This window comes from Vombatus ursinus, unplaced genomic scaffold (assembly GCF_900497805.2).
Source record: "Vombatus ursinus unplaced genomic scaffold, bare-nosed wombat genome assembly UNPS02014779.1, whole genome shotgun sequence".
Classification (NCBI taxonomy): domain Eukaryota; kingdom Metazoa; phylum Chordata; class Mammalia; order Diprotodontia; family Vombatidae; genus Vombatus; species Vombatus ursinus.
In genome coordinates this window covers 47,744,174-47,772,159 of record NW_020954557.1, presented here as the reverse complement: position 1 = coordinate 47,772,159, position 27,986 = coordinate 47,744,174, and the positions used below count along the sequence as shown (strand labels likewise).

The window sequence follows — 27,986 nt, the reverse complement described above, 5'->3', positions numbered from 1 at the left end:
CCAAAGTTTTTATGTTAATAAAATGAATTTTCATACCCCTTTTTACAATCCTACTACCCTTCATTCCTCACTTACGGCAGCCTGCTTCATCTGTGTCATCTGAACAGTCCTTGGCTCCATCACACCGCCAGTGTGCAGGGATGCATCGGCCATTCCCACAACGGAACTGCCCACTGTTACATGCTGTAATGCAATACCCCAAAGAAAGAGAAAATTAATCAAAAACTCAAGCTGTGATACAAAAATAATGAATTTCTCTTGCAATCCCTTCACATCACAATCCCATTTTACCTTGAAGACATACAATAATAACAACCAATATTTGAATAGCAGTTTAAGGTTCACAATGCACATTTCTTACAACAGCCCTATGAGGTAGGTAAAGCAAATATTATACCCCTTTACAAATGAGGAAACAGAATCAAAAAGATGCAGTGACTTGTTCAAAGTTGAACAGTTACACATAGGTGGCAGAGTCAGAAACCAAATCTAATCCCTTCTAGGTGAAAATCTAATGAAACTTAATGCCTTTTCTACTAAAATGCATTGTTTAAAAAGAAAAGAACTTTCTTGAGCAAGTAAGATTTTAAACCAAAATCAAGTTGAATTTTTTAATCCTGTAAATATAGATTAAGTCCTTTTCTTTCTGTCCTTTTCCCCATCTTTTCATTACACATATACACAGGAGAGTAGGCTTATATAACTATATTATGGTAACCTTCCAGAATCTATTGCAGAGTAGAAGAAGGGTAGGAGAGACAGAGATGAGTTCTGTCCCAAATGAGGATATAAATATATGGACTAGGAAATATGGTATTTGGGGAAAAGCCAATCTACAATGATCTGAAGAAGTTATAGTAATGATGAGGATTTTGTAATGATAGGTCTTGAATCCAAATCCTGGTTCTGTCATTTACAACCTGTGTGACCTTGGAAAAGTCATATGCCTAACCTCCCTATGTCTCAGTTTCCTCCTCTGTGAAATGAAGGGTTTAGCCTTTAAGGTCTCTTTCAACCCTAAATCTATGATCCATCCTAGGTCAAAAAGCGAAAAAAAAGTTGAAATAGACTATATTATTTTTGCTACTATAAGCCCACCTCTATTTTCCAATAATATTCATACCAAATTCTCTTATATATGATGACCAGACAGTATTGTTAGAACATAATAAACACATGGGTTAATACTTCGGAAACAAATCACTGAACAGTTCAAATGTCCTTTTTCATTAGATTATTCATCATGGAGGGTAACGTAGCTGAGGATATGACTTCTAAATAAGATCATTTGCTACCATCATAATTTTTAAATATTTCCCACCTTCATCATTTTAAAATCCATGTTCATAGAGCTGCATCATTCTTAGACTCAGAGAAATAAGCTTTAAATAAGTATTTGAGCCATTCTCCACCAAATTCTAGGTCTTAGCTCTTTTCTGGAAGCCAAATTAACTTAGGGTCTATCAAAGGATACAAGTTTCTAAAGACAGCAGCATTCCCATGTCTTCTTGGTAATGTGAGGAGAACATAAATAGTATAATGACTAAAAATTCACCTCATCCATCCATCCATTCATTCAACAAATATTTATTGAGATTTTTCATAGGTCTTCTGGAACAAGTGGCACTAACTTGGCAGAAGTAAATCCTCTGTAGTTAACCCAAATGTCTAGCCAAGGACCTCCCTAAACATCTTGTGCCAAGCAGGGAATTTTAAAGCAAGCAACTAACACAGAAACATTTTGGAGAGGACTCAAAAATATTCTCTTTACAGAGTCCAAGGTGGCAGGGATAAGGGTGGAGGGAGTTGATTCTTTGTTATTTGTGTGTTTGTATTTTCTTTAATATCCCCCCATGGGCTAATTAGCAATCATGATGAATTACCAACTTCAATTATTTTGTAACTCAATCAAAAATTAGGTAAATATACACCATAGTCACCTACTCCTAGAAAAAATAAACAATGCATTATCCTGACTTCATGTAAACGAAAGGCATATCGACAGAGTCACATAAACACAGTTAAGTGATCTATTCCTTAGGGATAAAGGCTACTTTGTGCATGGAATGTTCAAATCTGATTGTCTGGTAGTGACATCCTGATTTATAATGTATGCTGCAAATGGTCAGAAATTTCCCTTGCCTAAATGGTGGTACAGAGTGGTACAGGAGTACGTACACCCAAATACCTTCTATAGACTAATGCATGATGGTGGTTGGTGGTGCAGGTCTGGGGTTGGTGGTGCAGGTCTCTTATCAACTACCTTTAAAACACAACAACCTCCCTTGCAAAAATGCCCTAAAGGAATGTACAAATTCACTCTGGAATCCCAGAACCTCTCATTGGATTTTGTTCTACAAAGTAATATTTCCATAGGAGATTAGGGACTTTGGGGGTTTAACTGTTAACACAACATATATTAAATCACTTTTATCAATCAGGTCTATTGTTGGTAATCCAACTTAATCCATTTGTAAATTCAGTGTATTTGTCTCACCAGCTTCTAATAACTTCTGGTTGAAAATAATTTTAACAATATATGGTTCAGTCTACTTATAAAGTATTCATATCCCTAAATGAAAAATATATTAGTTTACAAAGAAAATATTTTCAAGAAAACTCACGTAAAAATATATTGCCTTTTTGAGTATATACATATATATGTATGTAAAATCAATAAAATTTCCCCAGAAACATTTAATACAATTAAATTGTAGGGGTCAGTGTTGTTTTTCCTAAAGCATTGTATTTAAATATATTCCTAATAGGGCATAAGACAGTAATTTATTTAAATATTTTCTTAAACCAAAACCAGTTATTAGAAAACACAGGAAAAGTATACCTATTAGAGAACATTAAATGTTTATGAAAATTTTTTCAAGCAAGAAAGTTTGTAGGGACTTAATATATTGAAACACATTCCCAATCACCCTAAACTATCTCAGATGAGCAATGCAGCAAGGCTTATCCATTCATTTATCAGCAAATTCTCTGTAATTCATTTGTCAAATTCATCTTTCAGCAGGAACCTTCCATGCCTGTTTACAATTTCCAAATAACTATTGATTAGAAATATCTTTATGGAAAACAAAATAAACTAAGATTTTATCTGCCATAAAGCCTCTTAACAGACACTAAATTCTGGCTGAAGTAAGAAACCTCAGTATTCACCAAATTAGAAAGCAGGAAAACTAGCCTCCCTTGAGAAATGCAAAGGGCTTGAAAAACAGTTACAGATACTTGGATTCCATTTTATCTTCTCTGCACTTTGATTTCTAGGTAGTTTTGCAAAAATTTGTTTTTTTCCTCACAAACTACCTACATACCGGCATGTGATCCTATTCCTACTTTGATGTTCAAGAAACCCTTCTTTAGTACCTACTATGTGCAAGCCACCATGGTAGGCATTGGTATAATAAGGTGAAGTACTAAGAAGTTAAGTTGTTCATATACAGATGTCCAGGAGATCTGGAAAAAGCCAACCTGGCATGCTAAATTCTGACTTAAAACCTTGGGTTTAAGGTTCTAGGTCTAAGTAAAGTATCTACTTTACAAAATATTTGCAATAATTTACAAAATATCTCTGAAAAAAACTCATCTTCAATTACATATCTTCAAGCAAGAGATGATTTTGTTTCACTCCTGACTTCTTACAAACCATTCTTTTTCTTCTGAAATTGCCTGAAACAACTAGAATTGTGCTGGAGCCAGCTCAAAACTGTTTGGGAGACATGGTTGTTAAATATTCCTCAGAAACTGACAAACGCTACAGATCAGGGCTTGATTTATTTGGGGTATTTTTATTCTGTAGAAAAATAGAGAATGTGTTAATAATGCAGATTAAACTTCAAAGTATATCATGAATATATTTTTCCCCCCAGAAGAGCTAGTTGTTAAATATTTACCAACACACCACTGGCTCAACCCACACTTCAGGTCAAAGTTCTTGTTAAGAGAAACCAGATCGAAAAATAACAGTTTAGAGAAATCACACATTAAGAATCCCTTTGAATACTAACCCTTTATCTTCTACCCTAGGTCTAGTCACTACCACCACCACCCCCCCCAAAAAAACCCTATCATACTCAAAGATGACATAGGAAGAGAGCCAAGCAGAGACTGCCTAGTAATTGGTCCTTTTCATTGTAATCTTCCCAATTTACAAATAAGATCCAAAAATTTCAATCTTTCTGCAAAGACATAGACTTTTCCAACAATGGCAAGTGCATTGAGTGAATGAAGTAAAAACTACACAGATGTGTCCCCAAAGTGCTAATAGAATCCAAGTGTGACTGATTTTCCTACATGAGCTGTCTAAGAAATTTCTAAGAATATATTTTAAGGCACGTCCTTAATTTTTAATGCTTTTTTAAAAACTTCATCTTAAAATATTAGTGGTGTTCAGGAATCAGATGATGGTTTGTTGCTCACAGAAACAAATTATTTTGTTAAGTTTGCTATTTTTTGCTAATTTCTGCTACTTTAGCCCATGACTTAACACTTAAAAACCCTCCAAATGATTAAAATAAACAAAAATCAAAGGCAAGAGTTGGAGGCAAATGATGATTTATTTTGATCTGCCTCAGCTGTAGCTACAGAAAGTCACAGAAAATAAACTTAAGTTTTCCCCTCTCATGGCAGCTAGGTGGCATAGTGGACAAATCTGGGTCTGGAGTCAGGAAGACTCATTTTCCTGAGTCCAAATCTCGTCTCAGACACTTACTAGCTGTGTGACCTTGGGCAAATCACTTAACTCTGTTTGCCTCAGTTTCCTCATCTGTAAAATGAGCTGCAGAATGAAATGGCAAACTACCCTAATATCTTTGCCCCAAATGGGGTAATAAAGAGTTGAGCACGACTGAAATGACTGAATAACAAATGTTCTAAGAACATGACAAGGTACGGAGATACAAAGACAAAAAAAGGGTGAGAAGTGTATGCAAAAATAAAAACAAAATTTAAAAGCTACAAAAACATATTATTTGGGCTTGAAAATGGGTGTGTATTTGCTGTCTGAGGATCAGGCTTATGAAGTTCAAAGAAGCTCATCACCAGAACAGCGGTCATCAGGTGATAGATTTTTTTATTGCCCTAGAAATTCAACAGTCTACTAAGATATAGGCAAAGTAAGCATTAAGACCAGTGAAATAACAGATACTTTAAAGTATTGAGGTCAGTAATATGCTACCATGTTCAGTCAATCAATAAGATACCTATTTATACAGATTATTGTTTTCATTTCCGACTACCATTATTTTAGGAAGGATGCTGACAAACTGAAACATGTCCAGAGAAGGACAATCAAGATGGTGGGAGGACTAAAGGCCATGCTATTAGTCTGTATGCTCTTTGAGGGCAGGGATTGTTTTGCCTCTTTTTTCATTGCCTGAGCTTAGCACAGTGTTTGGCACATAGTAGGCACTTAATAAATGTTTAATGATTGATTCACATACTAGGAGTGGTTGAACTGGAGATGTTTGATGTAGGTGAAACTTGGTAACTGTCTTCAAGTATTTGAAGGGCTTCAATAAGGAAGAGAGATTCAATTTGTCCTACTTAGCCCCATAAGGAACTAGGAGCAATGGGCTGACATTGTAAAGGGTCAAATTTAGGTTTGGTGTCAAAAAAATTCCTAAAAATTAAAGCTATCCAAAGAGAAGGAGTTGTCTCAGCAGGTAATGGGTTCATCTTGCTAACTGAAACAGCAACGAGGCATGTTCCAGGTGAATCAAGCCACTGACAACATCTTGACTCTCATCTCCCCTCAGACTCTGATGGAGACAGCCCAGTCCACCAGCTCCAGGAAATTACCCTCCAAACCAATGGTCCTGCTTCTAGCAAGGCCCTTCCTCAGCCATTAAAGGAAGTGACCATTGTGAAGAAGAGGCTTGCCATCCCTACCAACACCAACACCAACTCCCAACCAGTTGTTACTAGATATGGAAGCCTAAGAGACCCAGGTATAGAGATACTCCCCCAGATCACCAATGGTACCACCAGCTCAGCATAGTCCCAGTAATCATCTTCCAGGAAAGCATCCCTTGTGAAGACGGTGTGTGCCAACTATCCTGTAAGTACTATAGCTCTCCACTCTACAGCCCACACAGCTACTGAAGACTGAAAAAAGAAAGATCTCACCAACAAGGCCACTGACATTGCCAAATGGTTCACTATCAGAAATGACTATGATTTTATAAATAGAAATGACATTAAAGAAGATGCTTTGCTATTGAACTCTAGGAACCACTGGGCCTTTCCATTTGACTTGCAGCTGAAAACCTCCTAATGTGATGTCTTTCCCAATTAGAGTAAACTCTTTGAGATCTGGAACTGTCTTGTCTTTCTATTTGTATCCCCAGCTCTGAGCACAATGCTTTGCATATAGTAAGCGCTTAATAAATGCTTTTTTATTCATTCATACAAAGGCTATACAACTATTTGTCATATATGTTGTAGAGATTTCTGTTTAGCTATGGAATGGACTAGAAGTCCTTCAAAGTCCATTCCAGTTCTGAGATTATGTAATTGTACCTCCCACACACTGTCCCATGAGAAGATCCAGGAGAACAATAAAAACAACATTACAAAGAAAAACAGCTTTGAAAGATGAGAACTCTGATCAATGCAGTGTACTAACCAGGATTGCAGATGGCTCATGATAAAGCATGCTATTCACCTCACACATGAGAGATGATTGACTAAGATAAAGAATAAGAACTCTATCTTCAGACAGTGCCAATGTGGGAATTTGTTGCTTTTTTTTACTATGCATATTTGTTACAAGGGACATATTTGCTTAGTGAGAAAGAATCAATGTTATCATTGGTGTTGTAGGGAATACACAGAACTATGGAGAATGGGCCTTGTCTACAAGAGCTTACAATTTTGACTTGGAAGAGAAGGCATTCTGACATAAAAAGTTAAATAAAAATATGATCCAAGGTACAAAGTACCAAATGTACTGCCACTCACCATTTTCCAAATAGGCCTCCCTTACTCTCTTATCTGTGTCTTTACTCACATGGTTCCCTCCACGTCTCTGCCTATCCATATCCTACGTATTCTTCAAGGCCCATTGAAAATGCTACATAAGCCTTCCCTAATCCCTCCAAATGTAAAGAAAATTTTTTCCCAAGTCCCATAATACTTTATTGGTACTTTTCACGTGGACTTATCATATTCTACCTTATAGATTTTTTGTCCTTGGCTTCTCTCCCTTACTAGAGTATAAGCTCCGTGAGGGCAGGCACTGTACTTTTTTCTCCTTTGTATCCTCCTTTGTACCAGGTACAGTATCCTGAACAAAGCAGGAATGCAGTAAATATTTGTTAATGAATGATGAGGGTTTTGTTTTTGTTTTTAGGAAAATTAATCAGGTAGAAATGTTACACTGGAGGCAGTGAGATCATTTCAATTCCAAACTGCGATGCTATCCAAAGCTACCCTGGGCAAGTGTGATGCTAAACTAGAATATGGGCCTTGTGGCCATGTATTGGACCAGAATATTTCCACTTCCTTCAGGTCCAACCTATACCTTCTCCCTCAATCCCTGCAGACCTAAAAGCCTGCCATATGGTTGTCAGATGGTTAGTCAATGACAACAGGGAATAGGTGAAGAATATCAGTACAATCCAACTTCACCCTTGGGTCCTGTTCAGTGTCTCCAGGTTGCAGTCCATTAATTTGGGCCTCATTTCCAAGACTGGAGGTACCTAAATAATTAAAGGAGACCGATGAAGTTGGAACCTAGGACAGCCAGGTGGCGACAAGCAGGAAGGGAGCAAATAAAACAGACACACAACATTTACAACATCAGACTTCTACCAAAATGATTTATCTTCAGTTTGGCTAGACCAACACCAAATGGTGTTCCCTATATTCTCACTTTATGTCTCCTATTTAGCCTCAAAGGTAGCAGGACAAATTTATTTTGTACTTTTTTTGTGCTTAAAAAAAGCTATTTCCCCACGATGCATATTTCACTTCAGTCTCCATTGCAACAAGTAACACTGATGCCCTTGGGTTTCCCCACAGAAAAACTAAGGAAATCCATAACAATTGGTCTGTCCCTGTGAAGGATGAGTTGAAACAAAATTGCTTTTCCAAGACACTGAGAGAGGCAGTATCATATAAGGGAAGGGATACTACTAGAGTCAAAGTCAGGAAGATAGACATGGGTTACATTAACTAGCTGTGTAATCCTGGCCAAGACACTGAACCTCTATGAGCCTCAGTTTCCCATTCTGTAAATTGTGCATAATAATAATACTTACAGTATTGAACCTCATAGGGTTATTGTGAAGCTCCAATAAGATTGTTTATAAAATACTTTGCAAACTTTAAAATGCTATAGACATCAGTTATCACATAGTATAAAATCAGTCAGTACCAAAGACTGCTAAATACTTGTTTGAGACCACAAATGCACCATGTATACAGGACTTCAAAATTTATATGGGACTTTCCTCCCAACAACCCTTTAAGGTGGATGGTGCAACTATTGCTATCCCCACATGAGGAAACTGAGAATCAAGAAGGGAGGTTCAATGACTGTCCCAGAATCACATAACTAGTAAATACGAGAGGCAACTCAAGTTCAGATTCACTGGAGCATAGATTTAGATGGATAGAACCTTAGCAGCCATCGGGTTCCATCCCTCATTTTATAGATGAAAAAACTAAAGTCAAAGGAGGTTAATTTTCCAGTTCTCTCTCTCTCTCTCTCTCTCTGTCACACACACACACACACACACACACACACACACACACACATAACAAATAAGTGCCTGAGATGAGATTAGAACCCAGGATGTTCATAGAGACTCTCAAAGGATGCAAAGCAAGGATGGTTTTCCACCCAACATTCCAAGACCAGAACTACATCTGTCCACCATGTTACTGCCTTTTAACAATTACTCCAATAAACTCCTTCCCAAAGAAATCAATCAAAAGCTACAAGAACATGAATTACCACCACCTAGAACTCTCTAGACTCAGTTACTGTGTGTCATAGCATTTTGAGTCAGAAGAGACCTTAGAAACAATCTAATTCAACTCCCTCATTTTATAGCTAATATTTATGTGGCATTTTAAGGTTTACAAAGAGTTTTACATGAATTGTGCCTTTGATCCTCATAACTACCCTATGAGGAAGATACTAATGTTACCCCACTTTGCAATTGGGGAAACTGAAACTGAGACAAGATAAATGACTTACCCAGGGTCACACAGCTAGCAAGTGTCTGAGAGGAGATTCAAACTCAGGTCCTCCTAATTTTATATCCAGTGCTTTATTATATGTCAAAGAGAAGAGGCTCTAGGAGAAAGGAAGTGACTTGTACAAAGTGACCATTGTAAAAGGCAGAGTCAAGATTTGAAACAGTACTTAGAATCCAGTGCTTTGTCCACTCTACCTCACTTTTCCATGTGTATGTGTGTGTGCGTGTGTGCGTGTGTGTGTGTGTGTCTGTGTGTATGCGCATGCACTCATTTATGTGATTACATGGCAAAGGGGAAGGCAGAGGACTTTATTGACCTCATCTGCCTTTTTGACTTTTCACCTTCTCCTTTCTTCATTTAAACAAGAATCTACATTTCCCTTTATCCCTTTTACTCCTCCTATCCCATTTTTTTGTCTTTTGGATGAATATATTCAGCCTTCATATTCAGGCTTTCAGTCACTTCAACCTAAAGTATAACTAAAATTATAAAGTCCCACTTTTTTTTGACACTTGAGGTCTCATACTCCTTATCATGAAAGACTTAATCCAAGAAAGCCCCTCTGATAAACTCTCCCATCTTCCAAAAGAGATCAAATTCCTTAAAAGACTCCCCCACACACACACCTTCTCACCCATAAATAATGAAATATCCAAAGAGAACCTAGGATTAGGTAATTCTGTGTTTCTGCTGCTAGTACCAGCATGTTGAAATCAACTCAGTGAGATTATGATAAAGAATCTTAACTCAGGAGATGCTTGCTTAACTCTGGAATCGTCCCCAGTAGTCACTGAGTCTACATCTGCTTATCCATTCCAGAGAAAGTTATCAGTTTAAAAAAAAATCCAAGATTGAAATACACAACTTAGCCCTCATTCACTTAAAGAATAACTACTGTAGAAAGCAGAACAATAGATGTAACATCTTTATGGTACACTGTTCTTGTTGGGGAGTTTTGCCATCTGACTATCCAAGCATAAAGAACTTTTCAAACATCTTCCCTCCCATGTTCTTCTCCCCCTCAAAACTAAGTAAATGATGATCATTTATTTCCTAATGTATCCAAATAATCCTCCAAGAAGTTACCAAGAGCATCCAAAAATTAAGTGTTCAACAAATCATCCTGGACATCTTAGTTCAAAATATTAGAAACTATGCACACTGGGGAGAATTTGCAGAGAAAGATATTTCCACTTGATATAAAGATAATCTTCCTAGCACAGCTATCCCAAAGAGGGATGGGTTGCCTTGAGAGGTGATAAGTTTGCCATAACTAGAGGCCTTCAAGCAGAGGATGGATATTGAAGAAGGAATTGCTACTCCACTTTATGTTGGTCTAGATGGCCTCTTTTCAACAGTGAAATCCTATTGATTGGCCCAGAGTGTTCAGGATTCTCTGAACTCTATCTATAGATATTTTTAGCGAGATGGTTTGCTCTGGGTTTCCCAATGCTCCCCAATACACTGCATCCAATGGTATCACCTACCTAAGTAACTACTCAAGGCATCACCCTCTTAATCATAATGCTTCACTGGAAAGAAAACACACACAAACATCCCTCTCTTTAATGTACTAAGTAGATGTTCACCGCTTGTCCAGAGAACTCATGGGATACAGAAAAACAAACTTCAAATCTCAGAGAATTTGAGATGTTTAAGGGAATAATTAATCTAATATTTTATATACCTACTAATTTAACATTTTACATACAGATACTCCTTCAATAAACTCCTTCTCCAACAGCTTCTCATGACATAGAAGTGACCCTGAGACCTCAAAGGCTATGCCAGTCATTTGTAAACTATGCCTAATCCTACCAAACTAGAAAAATTTGTAGTCAAAGCCTGGCTTGGAACTGTATGTCTATCCACCAAGGACCAACCCTGCTAACTTCAGAAAGAATCACCCCCTGAAGGCTGCCACACCAAAACTTATGGAACCACAATTAAGACATGAAGAGGTGGCAGTTGGTACAGGAAGGAAGTAACTATCCCGATGAGAACACAAATCTTTTGCCATTTTGAAGAAGTAGAAAAAAAAGAGAACACTATATTCAAGTCAATTTCTTGCCCCAATTTCCCAAAGGATTTCTATATGATTTCTTAGTTAATGTTTCAAATCTTTATATAATTGTTGAATGAAATTCAATGCTGAAAAGGAAGAGGAAATCATTTACCTGCACCTCCATGCTTGTGAAAAATGAGCTACCAAGCACTCCCCTTCCCCATCCCATGGTAGCCTGCTCATCTTTCACTTAAATCTGGTAGAACAGGCCAGCTCTTAACTACAACATGATGCTCGTATCTGTATCTTCCATGGCTCCATATTGCCTCTAGGATAAAAGACATACTCCCCAGTTAGACATTTTAAACCTTTCCCAATTTGGCTACAATCAGCCTATATTCTAGATATTTCATATTATTCACCTTCATGCACCACTGCTCCCCAAACTCAAAATTTCATCTTCCACTTTGAGGACTCTGCACAGGCTACATACCTGGAATGTACTCTTTCTTCACTCTATCCCTCATAATCTTTCACTGTGTGTGGTTTGGACCGGCACAAGTGGCGCCCGAACAGGGACAGGAGAAATAGAACAAGTGGCGCCCAACGTGGGGCGGGAGAAATAGACCAGGGCCCTGCTGATCAGCTGGTCTGATCGCAGGAAGAGAGACAAGACCCCATAGCCTACAGGGTGTGTCTTTCAACCCTTGTGCCGGTCCAAACCGCGCACATTTCACTTCCTTTTTTAGGCTTGATTCAGGTACCATCTCCTTCAGAAAGTCTTTTCTGATCCTTCTTAGTTATTAGTGTAATCTCTTTCCTCAAATTGTTCTTGCTGTTCTGTCATTTCAGTTATATCTGACTCTTTGTGACCCCATTTGGAGTTTTGTTGGCAAAGATACTGGAGTGGTTTGCCATTTCCTTCTCCAGATCATGTTACAGATGAGGAAACTAAGGCAAACAGGGTTAAGAGACTTGCCCAGGATCACACAGCTAGTAAGTGTCTGAGCCCACATTTGAACTCAGGAAGATGAGTCTTCTTGACTCCAGGCCTGGCATTCTATCCACTGTGCCACTTAACTGCCCATTTCTTCAAATTATATTATATTTATTTATCTAATTAAATGTTATATTCTTCCTGTTGAATGCATGCTCCTGGAGGGAAGGGCGTGGGTTTTTTTGTTTTGTTTTGTTTTTGTCTCCCCTATGCCTAGCTAATGCCTTGTATAGAGTGGATATTTAAACAATGCTTGTGAAATTGAACTGAATATGTAAAATCAAGTCCATGGTTGACTGATTCATTAATTTTAAAAGCTAGACAATCTATCAAATGGTCATGAACATCTGACATGGAATGGGTTTATCACATATAATCTACTCAACTACAAATAACATGACTATAGTGACAAAGGAAACAAAAAATAAAATTGGCCACCAGATGGCAGATTTAATGCCCATAACTAGACCCTGTCCAAATTGTTTATGCCCACTGATGAGAGTACTTTGACACAATCACAAGCATCCTATTGATTGGCCCAGAGTATTCAGAAAAAACAACATTCTTACTGCTTCTCATCACATTATTTTGTTCTAGTTTAGGGTAGTTGTCACATAGATATGTAACCACAGGTGTCATAGTCATGCTATAAAGCAAGGTTTGGCTAGATACATGCTCTTTTTTTTTAACTCCTTCCTCCCATCAGTAAAGGAGATGAGAAGCTGCTTTCCTGACCGTGCCTTTCTCATTCCACTTCAAATCTTTGACCTTCCCTTTAGTCTTGGCCTCTAACAAGCCCATAATTTGAAGTTTGGAGATTTTTTGGACACACTTGTATCTGGCTCTAATTACAATAATTACAATAATAGAGTACTCTTTAGCCTAGGGCAAATTGGTCCTGGACCACATGACTCTCTCTATATACTGTTTTAGGAGCTTATAAACAAAAGTTATTAATAGAAATCATTATAAAATCCTCTCACACATACAGCTCTGGAATCCTCAGTTAGGACAAAGCTCTAACATTTGGAACTAATATCTGAACCTCTGACCTGGTTAAACTCTGTATATTTCCAGCTAGTCATTGGGGTCCTCCATTTGTACTCCCTGTATATAACCAATATACAAATATACATCACAAGTAAGTTATGACCCATCACAGATTTTACATAAAAGGAAAATACTTTCGAAGATATGAATCAAATAAAAAATTATAAGTAGACAACTTAGGAATAAATATCTGCTTTATGCAAGCAGAGATAAAAGCAATGAAGTAAGGAGTTAAAATATTTCACCAGCTTCAGCTATCTCTAAGAGAAGAATAGTTAGGTAATGTCAGCCAGGGATTTATTAGATCAGAAGAAGCTCATCTTCAACACGGTTTTCATTGTCCCTTTCAAAATGAATTGATGCCTTTCTCCATCAAAGTTCCCTCATATCTCTCTACTGCAGGTCAACTCATTAAATTTCCTTTCCAAAGCCCCTACTTTGGGAGAATTTTAATTCTTGCCTCACAATAAAATCTCCACCAGGTGAGAGTATACTACTTCTCTGTCTGGACCCTAGTTCCCAAAAGTACCTATAGCTAATCTGAAAATGTTCTATGACCTGAAAGGATCTGGTCCCAAAACTAAGCTACAGATAAAAATAATATTAATAACAATAGTTCATATTTATTGACATTACTCTAATGTTTTTCACAAAGTACATTGTTACATTGTCTCAATAGTCCTACAAGGAAAATAATACAGATAGTACTACCTTCATTTAATAGATGAGAAAACTAAAGCTTGGGCTAGATTACTTGCCCAAGATCATAAACCCAAGGCAGCATGGCATAGTAGATAGGGCACTAGAGTTGGAGAGCTTCAAATCCTGGCTCATATACTTATTGGTTGTGAGTCTTGACCTCTCTGTGCCTCAGTTTCTTCATCTATGAAATGATAAGGTTATACTAGATGACTTCTAAGGTCTCTTCCAGCTCTAAATTTGTGCTTCTATAACACTATGAAATGTCAGAGGTAGCAGGAATGTGAAAGAAAAATGCAGAGATGAAGAGTAAGATAGAAATACTGAAGGCACATGAAGACTAAAATTTAGTGCTCATTAACTCCCATATGATCATAAATCAGAGTCCTCCCTTCTTTCTTATTCAGGAATGGCACAACTTGGCAATTAATCCATACTCAGCATCGGCCCAACTCCAAATGTGGCCAGCACATGCTACTTGGATAGAGTTTATGAGTCACTAATTGCATACCAGGAACATTGAACCCATTCTAAAAAAAATCCATACAAGTGTCCCTTTCCCTGGTGGTCTGTAATATTTTAACATTTTAGGAATATTTTATCTTACCTCACAATAGTTTTGAAGTTTTCTATGGTACTCTTGACCTTTAATGGGAACTTTGCCTACTTCAGGCTGAATTCATTTAATTCAATCCAACAAACATATATTGTGTCTACTGTGTGCAAAGCACCATGTTAACCACAGAAGAGGACATAATGATGAATAAAAGTCCCTGCTCTCAAGGAGCCTTCAACAATCAAGAAATATACATATAAGAATAATAGAAAGGATATTGAGGAGAAAGAAAGGAACAAAGGAATGAAGAAAGACAGAAAGAAAGAATATAGAAAGAAAGAAAATGGAAAGATGAACAACATGAGCTTCTTAAATAACCCTGAAGTTATGTCTATGTGCATGAAGCAAACCTAAACATGGTTTTAAATTCATAATTCATAGAATCATAGATTTAAATTTGTAAGAGGTGTCTAAGAGATAAGTGGCAGAACAACTCAAAGAAGACTTTCAGCAATTCCTGCACCAGGAAATCCCTCTACCAAGTGCTCCTAAACTAGTGATCAAGTCTAGAAAATCACTTTACACAGCACAGGGGAACTAAAGTTCATCAATTCAGAACTGGAAAAGACCTTAGAGATCAACTATACCCACCCCTTCATTTACAGAGAAAAGAAACATAAGAGATCCAGAGTGATGAAGTAACAGGTCACCAAGGCAATTAACAGCAGATTTAATTACTTCCTCTGACTTCAGATCCAAGCAACTAGCACTTGGCCTCAATACTATTAAATAACTTTGATGAAGAGGAGAATAATTGATGGTTGTGATGGTGAAAATAAAGATGATGAGACTCTCCTAGCTGTTATTTGCCTTTTCTTTGTCCTTCCAATAGCTGTTCCATCACAATGGAAATGGTGGATATGGATACATGGTACACTGGTTTGGAAATCAGAGGACCTGGGATTCAAATCTTTCCTCTGCTGCTTACTATTTGCGTTACCCAAGACAATCAATCAGCAAACATTTATTTAGCACTTACTATGTGCTATTCACTATGCTGGGATGCTGAGGGATACAAATAACAAGAATGAATGAGTCTCTACTCACAAAGAGCTTCCATTCTAACAGACAAGTCACTTAAGCTCTGCCTCAGTTTTTATCCTCCATATAATGAGGGGGTTGAAATATATGACCTCTAAGGTTCTTTCAAGCTCTAAATCAGTGGTCAAAGGACAAAAATACTGGTTGGTTTCACTATATGCACATGTTCATTCTGCAAGCAAAATGAGAATTTGCTCAAACAGTTTAGAAATACAGTCATTCTGGCAAAACTACCAAAGAGACTTCACTGTCCAACTGAAGAAAATACTCTTATTGGGCAATACATTCTAATAATTAATCCCCCTGATAGCCTGTATCCAATTGTTTACCAATACAAATTCAAAAATCTGAGTTATTCTGCTTTTCTAATTCACGCACTAATTCCTAATAACCCCCTTTTCAGTTTTTCTGCATTTTCACACTCTCTGTACACATCTCCCACATGTAAAATAAAAACATTGATACTTACCTCAGAGTTATCACAAGAAAAAACAAAGAGCTAAATCAGATGGTATCTAGGTCCCATCCCTGATATAGTAAGGTATAAAAGTTATTTTAATAGATCTCTGACCTATTTTAAGGTTAACATGAAACATGTAATTGAACAATAGAAGCTATCAAGGAGGTCTACATGCAAATAAGTATTTTCACCTAGAAATATCACTTGAGTATTTGATCTTTTGTTAAAATTACTGAATTTTAGAGCTACAGGGGAGCTTGGAGACCTTCAAAGCTCCCCCACCTCAATTTCACAGATGAAGAAACTGAGTCATAGAAAGGCCAGGTAATTTGTCCAAGTCCAACATAGCTAGTTGATGGGTCAGAATCTAGAAGTCAGGTCTTTTGACACCTAACACAAAGGGTTTGTCACTCACTATACCATGCTGCCTCTTGTACTCAAATCATGACATATTAACTGATAATTACATATGGGTTGCTTTCAGTTCCCCTCGAGCCACCAGTGTTGAGTGAGAGAGAGAGAGAGATACATAGAGATTCAATTTTTTATATCATGATTGTACAAGCATAAGCAGAATCGACATCATAAAGTAATAATCACCCTCACATTTCTCAGCTTTGGTCAGTTCTTAATGAGAGCACATCCAGTTCTGGATTCCACAACTAAAGACAGGCTCAGATAATTTGGAGATCCTTCAGAGAACAGGAACCAAGATAACTAAAAAGTTGTTAAATAAGGCTTGGAAGAAAGGGGTCTAAGATCGCGAAGTGAATAACAGGATTTTCATTCACATGATTTGCATATTACAAATATATGGATTTCGCTTTTCTCATACTGATTCAAGTGAGCAGCTGATTACGTTAACCTGGGAATTTCATATAGTAAAATCCAATGTTTTTGCAAATGAATCTGAACCTCTATAATCTCTCTCATCATACAAATTTTTAGCAAGCCTGGAGGATAAGCTAAAAAGAAATTGAGGTCAGGTCTCCCTAGCAGGTTATCTCTTGTACCAGAAGCCCTTTGGCCCTGGTTTGTTATGCCTGGGCTTAGGCAGCATTTATAGGTCTTCAAATCACTTTCCAGGCCCTGTAAATGTCATCACTTTGTGTTATAATGTGATTATGATGACCTGAGGCCACACAACACTATGTGGACACAGTTTGTCAACATTCTATCATCATTAAACAATGCATATTTGGGGTGAAAAGGTTTCAGAGATTCCAACAGTGGTGTGACAAAGGTGATATCACAACATGAAAATGACCCACAAGTTGTTTCCAAGTTTATCTCTGGTGATTACAGAAACAGTAACCCAAGGACCAACCCAAGGTATGTTCCCTTTTGTTTTGTTTGGTCTGTTTGTTTTAACTATTCTCAACAATGAACCTAAAAAACAATTTCACACTTAGAGACAGCATTATTCCAAGCATACTACATGCTACTAGGTCATGCTACTTACAAACATGCTACTAGGTCAAGCTATGGAAATATAATTTTCTAGAACTGTGACTTCAGGAAAAATGAAAAGGGATCCATGATTCTAATTTTATAGTATACTAAAAACTACATGCAGGAAAATTGGATTTCTATTCACTGGAACACAACTAATCAAAATTATCTGTTAAATGGCATTTTTATGTATACTTTTAGAAGAAAGAGGCAGTCCCAAGAAAATGAGATGATATCAGAGATTTATTTTATTTAAAAAAAAAACTTTTCTGGTTTTGGAGAGATCACAATCATGTTTATACATCCTAAACCCACATTAAATAATGACTAAATTATCCTCAGTACTTTTATTTTAAAAGACAGAAAAGCAGATTATTAAAAATAAATTAGATGTGAGACTTTGTGCAAGACATGTAACTACTCTCCCTTCCATTTATTCCTCTGTCAAAAAGGGGGGATTGAACTATATAAAAAATAATAATCTCAGATTTATATGGCACTTCTGGGGTTACAAGTGTTATTTCTAATATCTAGACTTCAGAGTCTCTGATTTTAGAGAGATTTTCAACATTAAGAGTTGAAATGAAAAGGTGAAGCAGGAGCAGCACTGGGTTGGTTTTTAATACTTAGAGTCTAGTCCTGACTGTCAAGTCACTTTCCCTTCTTAAACCTCACTTTCCTCGCCTATAAAATAATAATGCTATCCTTAAATCCCTTGTTCCTTGTCTTACTGCTACTTATCCCTTTCAAATACCCAATACTGTATAACTCCTACCATACACACAACTCCTTACGTAGTACTGATGGCTGGAGAAAAATCACACAACCATGTTAACTGGATCCCCTACAAATTTGTTATCTCAATTGTGCCTTCACAATTGCGTGATAATTCTTTTACTCCTCTCTGTTTGACTATCATTCTTGCCACAGCATCTGTTCCAAACCTTCTTTTCTTTCTTCAAAGCATTTAAACAATCCCTTCCTCTCAACAGAAGACCTCATCTCGTGCTTTTCAAAAAAAATTGAAGCCATCAGTCTCTTCTCCCCAATTCTATACTTCAAAACTCCTTAATATCATCCTCCATTCACTACTACCCTGCTTCTATTCTTATAGGAAGAGGTGACCTTTCTTCTTACCTAGATCTACACATACCTCTATTTGTCTTCTATGGCATCCCCTCCTGGGTCCTCAGGGATGTTGTCCCTTCAATAATCTAACCATTCTCTCTCTCTCTCTCTCTCTCTCTCTCTCTCTCTCTCTCTCTCTCTCTCTCTCTCTCACCTTCAACCACTTTTTATAGTCAATAAACTATAGGAGTTCAGCTCTTTCTCTGCTGAATACAAACATGTCCCCATCTTTCCCATTCCTATAAAATCTTCATGTGACCCTGCCATTCCCCATTCTCTCAAGCTTTATCCAATATATCATCTTCCTTTCACAAACAGGCTCCTAGAAAAAGCCACCTATATTTTTTTGCTTCCATCCCCTCACCTCTCACATCTTAATCCCTTGCAATCTGTCTTCTGACCTCATTACTAAACTGAAATTGCTAAATCCAAAGTTATCAATGATCTCACAATTGCTAAATTCAATCCTTCTGAAGCCCTGAAGTATTTGGCACTATTGATCATCCCCTCCTCCTAAATATTGTCTCTTCCCTGGATTTTCCTGACACTAACTTTCTCCTGGTCCTCCTCTTGTCTGTCTGACCTCTCCATCTTAGTCTCCTTTGCAGAATCATCACATTGATGGCCTACCTCCTATGTGTCTTCCAAGGTTGCACCCCCCATATCCAATCAGTTGTTAATCTTATCAATTCGCAACTTTGCTCACAGTTGCCTTCTCCTAGCTCAGACCATTATCACCTCTCACATTAGCCTCCTAATTGATATCTCTACCTCCAGTCTCTCCCCTTTTCAATCTGTCATCCAGAGAATCAAATTGATATTTCTAAAGTACAACTCTAATTATGTCACTTCCCTGCTAAGAATTAACTGATAGATAAATTAATTAATTTTTCAAAAAGGTCTAGTGGTTTCCTATTGCCTCTAGGATAAAATATAAACTCCTCTGATTGGTATTTAAAACCCTTCACAATATGACTCCAACCTGTCTTTCCAGACTTATTTCACATTACTCTCCATCATCTACTCTATAATCAAGCCAAACTGACCTACTTGTTGCTCCCCATGTCTTCCATTTCATCTCTCATCTCTGTGCCTTTACCTAGGCTGAACATCATTCCTGCAACGCTCATCTTCCCTCATCTTCACTTCTTTGAATCTCTAGGTATATTCAAGGCTCAGATCAAATGCCACCTCATACAAAATCTTTTTACTGACCCCACTGGTTGTTAGTGTTCTCCCCTCTACCCCTAAAATAACCAACCACTATTACTACAGATCAAGAGAACCCAAGGGCTAAGGCCTAAAAGGGGGCCTCAGATGACTGCCTAAGTGTCTCTGTTTCAAGTCACTCTGTGTACCTATAATGTGGAAGAAGGTGAGTGCATAGCTTCATCACCAAATCTAGCTGGCACGATAAAAAGGAAGATCTTTAACTTCAATAAAGATATTTGACAGTAAGAGACTCTCCAATTTTTTCTATGTAATTGCAAAATGACTTCAAGTTGGTTTCATCCAGTCCTACTTCATCTTCTACATAAACCACAGAATTGAGGTTTTAATCAAAGAGAAACTAAACTGTAAAGGTTTGTTGTTTAAAAAGGAGGTCGGGAGGGAGAGAAAGGTTCCAAACTTCTGCAGTTCTCAAGTTCAAAGGAAAGAAAATAAAAATGCCTCCTAGAACCACTAAAGATATTTGTAATCCTCACTCAATACTTTCCCTTGGAACTTTTAGCCGAAAATATGCTACAAATGAAAACAACTTGATGGAGATAGCATTACAAGAAAATGCAAATCTAATTATTTTTCATATTCTTTATTACTAAAAACAAGGTTTTTTTTCATTCTAAAGAAAAATATTTTTTACTTCAAGCAATTAATTCCTAACTGCTAAGCTTGAGTCTCTGAGTAGACTTACATAGACCCATTAGGACATGTCTCCTTCCTCCAATATCTATAGTGCCTGGTATGTATTAGGTCCTTAAAAAATGCTTATTAAATTGAATCGAGCAACTGAGATTCATATTTAATAACAGACTAAGGTTTGCAAAGTGCTTTATATATGTTAATTCATTTGATCCTCATTGCAATCCTGTGGAATAGGTAGCATTGTTATCCCCACATTACAGATGAAAAAACATGTTAAGGGATATTAAGTGACTTGTTCAGGGTCACACAATTATTAAGCGTCTGAAACAAGATTTGAACCCAAGTCTTTCTGGCTCCAACACTCTATCTACTATGCCACCTACCTACCCAAGCTGGTAGGAGGAAGATAAGAGGATACACAAATAGCTATACCACCAATCAGAACATATGCCATGAGAAATTCAAGGAGAAATCAATTCTTTCTTGGGGATTAGGCACACTCCATGGTGGAGGTAGGATGAGGAAGAGGAAGAGGAGGAGGAAGAGTAACAGTAGTAGTTGCTGTTGTTGTTGTCATCATTGTCGTTGTCATTTGTCCTTCATTCTCAAAGAAGATCAATGATGAGCCAGACTTTGAAGGACGGCAACAATGGGGGGCGGGGAGCTCATTCCAGGATTAGGGAATGCCATGAGCAAAAAAGGAACAGAAGCAGGAGGGAGCAGGACAAAATTATGTATCTGAAGTACATGAAGGGTAGTGTAAGGTAAAAATGGAAAGGCAGTTTGGGGCCAGTTTGTGAAGGACCTTAAATGCCACAATAAGGAGTTTGTGTTTTATAACAGGTAATTGGGAACCACTAGAGTTTCTTGACGGGGGAAGAGGCCTGATGGGAGCTGTGTATTGACACGATTATCCTGAAAGCCTGATGAAGGATGGACGAAAAAGAGGAGAGACAAGAGGCAGGGGGATTCGTTAAAAGCTTTTATGATAGTGTGAGGTACAGAGAAGTTATAGAGGCCTAAATTTGGATGGTGGCAGTGGGATAGAAAAGAAAGCATTAATACATATTATACTTGGATGTTGACAAGATTTGGCAACTGATTGGAAGTAAGGAGTGTGGAGAAGGGAAAAGACTAATCAAAGAAGACTTCGAGGTTTACCAAGAAGGGAATGAATGGTATTGGTGGAATTTGGTCTTCTAGCCAATCTCCCTCAAGAACTCAACAAGCTATCAGTGTCTGAAAAAAGGGAAATGGGTATCAGATCACAGGTACAGGAGCTACCTATTACTCACTACGTGTTTGTCATTTTAGAATCTGGTCTCCTCTTTATATGATTTATATGAACCTTCAGGCAATTATCTTAACTTCCTGAATGTCTCAACAAGAAGCATTTGGGAGGACCCAATAAGCACTCACCCAATGCTTACTATATACAAGGCATTTTTTTCTAGATTTGAGAATGGATAGAAAGAAAAATGAAAAATTGTCTCTTACTTCAAGGAGCTTACATCCTACTAAATGGATGTGCCATGAAAACATATAAGGATATGTAATAATTTGAAAAAAGAAAAAGTACTAACAACTATAGCAGGGGTTCTTAACTTTTTACATGTCATGGACTCCTCTGGCAGTCTGATGAAGCTGTGGACCTCTTCTCCAAATAATGTTTTTAAATGCATAAAATAAAAGACATTGGATTACAAAAGAAGCCAATTCTATTGAAATACAGTTATCAAAAAAATTGTTCTAAGTTCACAGAACCCAAGTTGAGATCCCCTGAACTAGAGTAATCAGGAAAGACCACCTACAGAAAGTGGCACATGAGCTGAGACTTGAATGAAGGAAGGGTTACTAGGTGGTAGGGCTGATGAAATGTGGCATTCTAGGCTTTGGGCACAGCCTGTGCAAAGTCACAGAGCTGGGAGAAGGAATGCTAAGTCAGGGGAACAGCAAGGGACCATTTTGTATGGAATGCAGAGCATGCATAATGTAAAAATGTGAAAGTAATTTGCCAGGGCCAGAATGTAAAAGGTTTTTGATATTGAGCTGAGGAGTTTGTTGTTTGTCTTAGAGGCAATTGGTCTTGGGTTGGAGGTGGGAAGAGGACTAAAAGTTCTTAAGCAAGAGAATGACATGGTCAGGCTTGTGCTTTAAGAAGATTCTTTTGGCACCTGTGTAGGATCCAATTATGAAGTTGTAGTCCAGGAGAGAGGTAAATTAAGCCTGAAGTGGGGTGGTAAATGAATGAGTGGAAAGAAGGGAAACAGATATGAGATATCTTATGGAGGTAAAATCAACAAAAAAAAAAGTTGATGTCAGTAAAATTGGGGAATTAGAAGGAGGGGAATATTTTGGGTAGAAAACAATGAATTCCATTATATCTAACAATGAGACCATCCAGGTTTGTGTGTCTAATAAGCAGGTGGAAATGAGGGACTAGAGCTCAGGAGAGAAGATAGGGCTAAAGATTCAAGTTTAGAAGTCATGAGCAAGGAAGTGATCATTGAATTGGGGTTGGATGAGACCACCAAGCAAGAGAGTTTAAAGAGAAAAGAAGCCCAAGGGTAGACTTTTAAAAGGATACTCACATTTAGATGAGTCTGCAGAGCAGATTGGAGAGGTAAACAAGAGAGTATGGTGTCAGAGAAGCCAAGGAAAAAGAGAATATCAACTGGGAAGGGGTAGTCATTGGTTTCCACAAATATTTCAGAGAAATCAAAGATGTGGAGGCAAAAAAAAATCAGTGGATTTGGTGATCAGGTCATTCAGTAGTGACATTGAAGGAAGTAGAAGTCAAATTGGGGGCTGAGGGGAGGATGGTGGGGTGGGGCTGAAAGCCAGTTAGTTAGGTTAGGTAATTTGTCCAAGCTTACATAGCTAGTTAATGGGTCAGAATTTAAAAGCCAGGTCTTCTGACATCTTTTGTCCAGTTAATAAAAATCAGTTAGTAAAAGGTTGAGGAGTGACAGGATAGTGAGGAAAGAAAGAAGATGCATGTAAACTATTCTTTCTGCAAGTGGTACAGTGAAGAGGATGATAGAAATTGAATAATATTTGTAATTAAGCATATAAACATAAGCATGTTTGTAGATAGATGGGGAAGAGTTAAAGAAATTAAAGGTGCAAAAGAAAGAGGTGGAGATGATAAAAAGAGGGGAGTTGATTAATGGTGAAAGGTCCTTGAAGATATAGAAGTGAGTGGGATTAAGGGTACAACCTTAGAAATGAGCAGCACCTCTGACATCAGAGGGAAGAAGGATGAGACGGGTGATGACATCTGGAAGTTCTGAGGTATTCCTGTAGTATGGCCTTGGTTTTAGCAAATTAAGAGATCATCTTCTGAGAATGGAGAGAGGTAGAATTGGAGTTGGGGTCTTGAAGATAGAGAAGAACAGATGTTTTGGAGAATATAATGAAGACCATAAGATCAATTTGAAAATTTCCATATATCAGTGAAGGCCCAGTTTGTTGTGAGTTTGTTCAACTGGCAATGGCTTCCTCCCACAGTAGTTGGCAGCTTGGGAATTGGAGTCAAAGTGGACAGTGAGGGTTAGCCAGGGTAGAGGATTAAGCAGAGCAGGTAAAAGATTTAAGGGGTATGAGATAATCAAGGGTAGAAGAGAGTAAGGGAATCTTAAAGTAGTGAAGAGAGAGAAAGGAGGGAGAGAAGTGAAAGAGGAATTGAAGCAATGCATTGAGGGAGTATGGAGGAACTAAGGGACTGGAGACCCCAGTGAAAAGGAAGACAGATTTGGAGTAAGTGAGAATGTAGAAAAGGTGACAATAGAGTAGACTGTACTGGAGAAGGAATGGCAAACCACTCCAGTATCTTTGCCAAGAAACCCCCAAATGAGGTCACAAAGAGTTGGACATGACTGTAACAAATGAACAACAACAGTAAACTAAAGCAAAAAAAGCCACCTGAGCCCTCTAGAAATTCCTCAGGACACGAATTGGTGGCTAACATTTCTCTGTACACTGTTGAAAGTTCAGGGCAGTAGTTACGGGAAAAAATTTACATATCTTAGCCTTTTGCCCATGGCAACAAGGGGGAAATGAGGAAAAGGAATAAGCTTTTATTAAGTACCTACTGTGTGCCAGGCACTGTGTTAAGTTGTGCTGAGTGCTTTACAAGTACTATTTCATTTGATCCTCACAAAAACCCTAAGAGATAGGTGCTATTATCATCCCCATTTAACAGTTGAGGAAATTAAGGCAAATAGAGGTTAAGAGACTGGCCCAGGGTCACACAGATTTGAACTAAGTCTTCTTGACTCCAGGCCCAGCACTTTATCCACTGCATAAACTGTACAGCTGCCCCAAGGATCATAGGATCAAAGATCACACAGGCTCATGCTTGTGGGTCTTCCTGAAATCATGCTATATAGCTGACTGCATACATCACCTACAAGTAAAACCAGCTCTTCTAATATCAATGACCCCAACAAAGATGCCCAAAAAACCCTGCTAAATGTGGATAAAATGCTTTATCATGGAATTCATGGCTGGTCCAGAACAATTCCTCTTCAATAATCTTAAATTAGCCAATCAGTCAAAAAGCATTTTATAAGCTCTTCCTATGTGCTAAGTACTGGGGATACAAAGAAAAAGAAATCCCTGCCTTCAAGGAATTGATCTTCCAGTTAGGGAGAGGACACACAGGTAAATTGGTAAACTCAAAATTGAGTGGAGGGATGGATGGTAGCCTTAGAGAGGGAGACATAACCATCTCATAACCACCCCTTCCAGCTCAACATTGGATGATTCTATAATTCTTGGTCTCTAGTAATATCCTCCATTTTCTAGCTCCACTCATCTTTTTCTTAAATTGGAGCCCCAAGTCTTACTAATTTTCTTAACCCTTCCAATGAAGGGTAATCAGGAAAGACCATGTGTAAAAAAGTGGTGTCTGAACTGAGCTTTGAAAGAAACTAGAGATTCTAATAGGTAGAGGTAAGAAAATAGTGTCTTCCAAGGTTGGTAGACAGTCTGACCATAGGGTCATGGAGTGATCTGTGTGAAGACCAACAAGAAGCCCAGCAAGAGTAATGAATAAAAAGGCACTTAGCTGGGCTAGTCCTGGGATGACAAACACAGCCCTTTATTAATATATTAACAAGAATGCATTAAGCACCTACTACAAACCAGGCACTATCCTAGGCCCTGGAGATACAAAGGAAAAAATGAAACCATCCAAGCTCACTCCTAAAAACCAATAGCTCCAACAAAACATTTAGAAAAAGGAAAAAAAAAAGATCAAACTGAAGACTGTTGTATATTTGTTATCCTGCTGTATTGGGAAGGAATTCCAAAAACAGCTGAGTAACTTTTCGATGAAGTATGTTCTACTAAACTTTATTTTCCCTTGAATCTTTAATCTATTGTTTGATTTTAGAAAAAAAAAATCAAAGAAGGTTAGAACTGGAAGAGATCACCAAGCTTATCTCATTCTGCCTGAAACTTGAACCCCACCCCTCCCCTCTACATATAGGCAAGATCTCAAATAAGGTTTTTAATTTCACAATTATCAATTGATACCTATAGCTGTTTAGAAGGGTTTGTAATAACTGCCTCAAACACACACATTCTGCCCACTCCAGTCAGAACCAGAAAAGAAACTGAAAAGCAATTCAGCATTGGGCCAGGACTAGATTTAAGACACAGCTTTCTGTTATTATTAACAAGGCAGAATGCTTTCAATTCAAAACTAAGCTACCCTTTAAAAAGTTATGGCACTCCCAATAGCATGGAGTGAAGAAACTGCAATTTTCCCTGAGACCCTCTTCAGGAACTGAGAATCACACAATAGAGACTCCAGCAAGAAAAAAAGACAATTTTTGTTGAACTCTTATTTATGATCAAACTATCTACAGATAGATACAAGTAATGGGGGAAATATAGGAAAGACACACAAGACTCCCACTCACTTTTCTGTTATTCAAAGAAACTAATTCTTTTTGTCCAGCTTCCTGATAGTACAGGATGCATCTCAAAATCTCTGCCACCTTCATAATCTTGCATTAAGTAGGGAAAATGGGGTACAAATGGAGTTGTTGATTTATAATCTAATTTGATTCACCCAGCAAGAATGAATGTCACAAAATCATAGGATCCTCAAATCTCTGAGTGGGAAGGTACCTCAGATGCCATCTAATCTAATCCCACCCACACCTCTATAACCAAAAATCCCCTCTGTAACAGCCAAAGAGCAAGCCTTTGCTTATGGCAAACCCTATCCTATAGTTGTGAAACCGATTTTGTGAACTCAGTCATAAGATACAACATTTATGCCTGTTAAGTTTCATTGTATTACATCTGGCCCAACATTCTAACTTGTCAAGATCTTCTGCAGACTGACTTTACTATGCAATGTGCTAGCCATACCTACCAGTTTTTATAATATCATCAAATTTGATAAGCATACCATCTATGCCTTTATCCAATTCACTGATAAAAAAAAAGTTAAACCATGCATGATCAAACACAGATCTCTGGATTTTTCTACTACAGTCCTTCATCCAACTTGTCATCATACCAAACTGCTCTTGGGATCCAATATAGCAAAGATCTTGGGATCTTTGCCAAAGTTTAAACTATGACTACAGCATTCCCTTGATCTGCTCATAACCCTGTCTCATAACCCTGCTTTAAAAAAAAAAAAAGAGAAAAGAAAACAAGGTTAATCTGACTTGACCTGTTCTTGATGAAGCTCTTTGTAATCACTTCCTTTTCAAGATGTTCCCCAAGAATCTCTTATGACAAAACAAACCTCCTAGAAATTTGCCAGGAATCAAAGTCAAGCTCACTGGCCTATAGTTGCAGGTTTTATTCTCTTCCCTTTTGAGAAAATCATTAAATTTGCTCTTCTCTAATACCAATACTGTTATCCAAGATCTTTCTTTATTTTTAATACATTTTTATAGCTTTTGTCTTTACCGCAAATCTTAAAGACCACTGTTAGTTGCTCAGAAATCACCTCCACTAGTGCTTTCAGTACTGAAGGATGGGCAGAGTTCATTATGGAACTGTAAGTTAAAAGTCATCAAGGAAATCTAGGTGCTCATTCACTACCTACCTACTACCTTGCATTAAGTAGGGGAAATGGGGTACAAATGTAGATGTTGATTTATAATCTAATTTGATTCACCTGGCAAGACTGAATGTCACGGAATCATAGGATCCTCAAATCTACTACCTTGGATATCAATTTCTAGTAGCCATTTTTTTCTTTCTAATCCAAAGATCAGTCTCCTTTGAAGAAAAAACAGAAATAACATATTAAAACTACTATTTCTCCATCAGCTCTTATCATTATTCCATCAAGACCAACTGGCAGTCCTGTCCCTTCCTTTGATCCTCTCCTTTCCTCCAACATAGCAAAAACAAGCAAGCAAAAAAACAAAATACATTTCTGGCAAGCTTTCCTTGCCACCCTTAATTCATTCTTAAC

The 27,986-nt window shown here is 37.7% G+C and overlaps 1 protein-coding gene across 2 annotated transcripts in view; it reads right to left on the bottom strand.

Annotated features, from left to right (window-relative positions):
• The window catches only part of LRP2 (LDL receptor related protein 2), a 258,128-nt gene that overhangs the window by 212,744 nt on the left and 17,398 nt on the right, over window positions 1–27,986 (bottom strand). For both annotated transcript variants that reach the window (XM_027866126.1, XM_027866127.1), the window contains exon 2: window positions 76–183. In XM_027866126.1, the coding sequence (XP_027721927.1) occupies window positions 76–183 (108 nt within the window). The remainder of the gene's footprint in view (window positions 1–75; window positions 184–27,986) is intronic.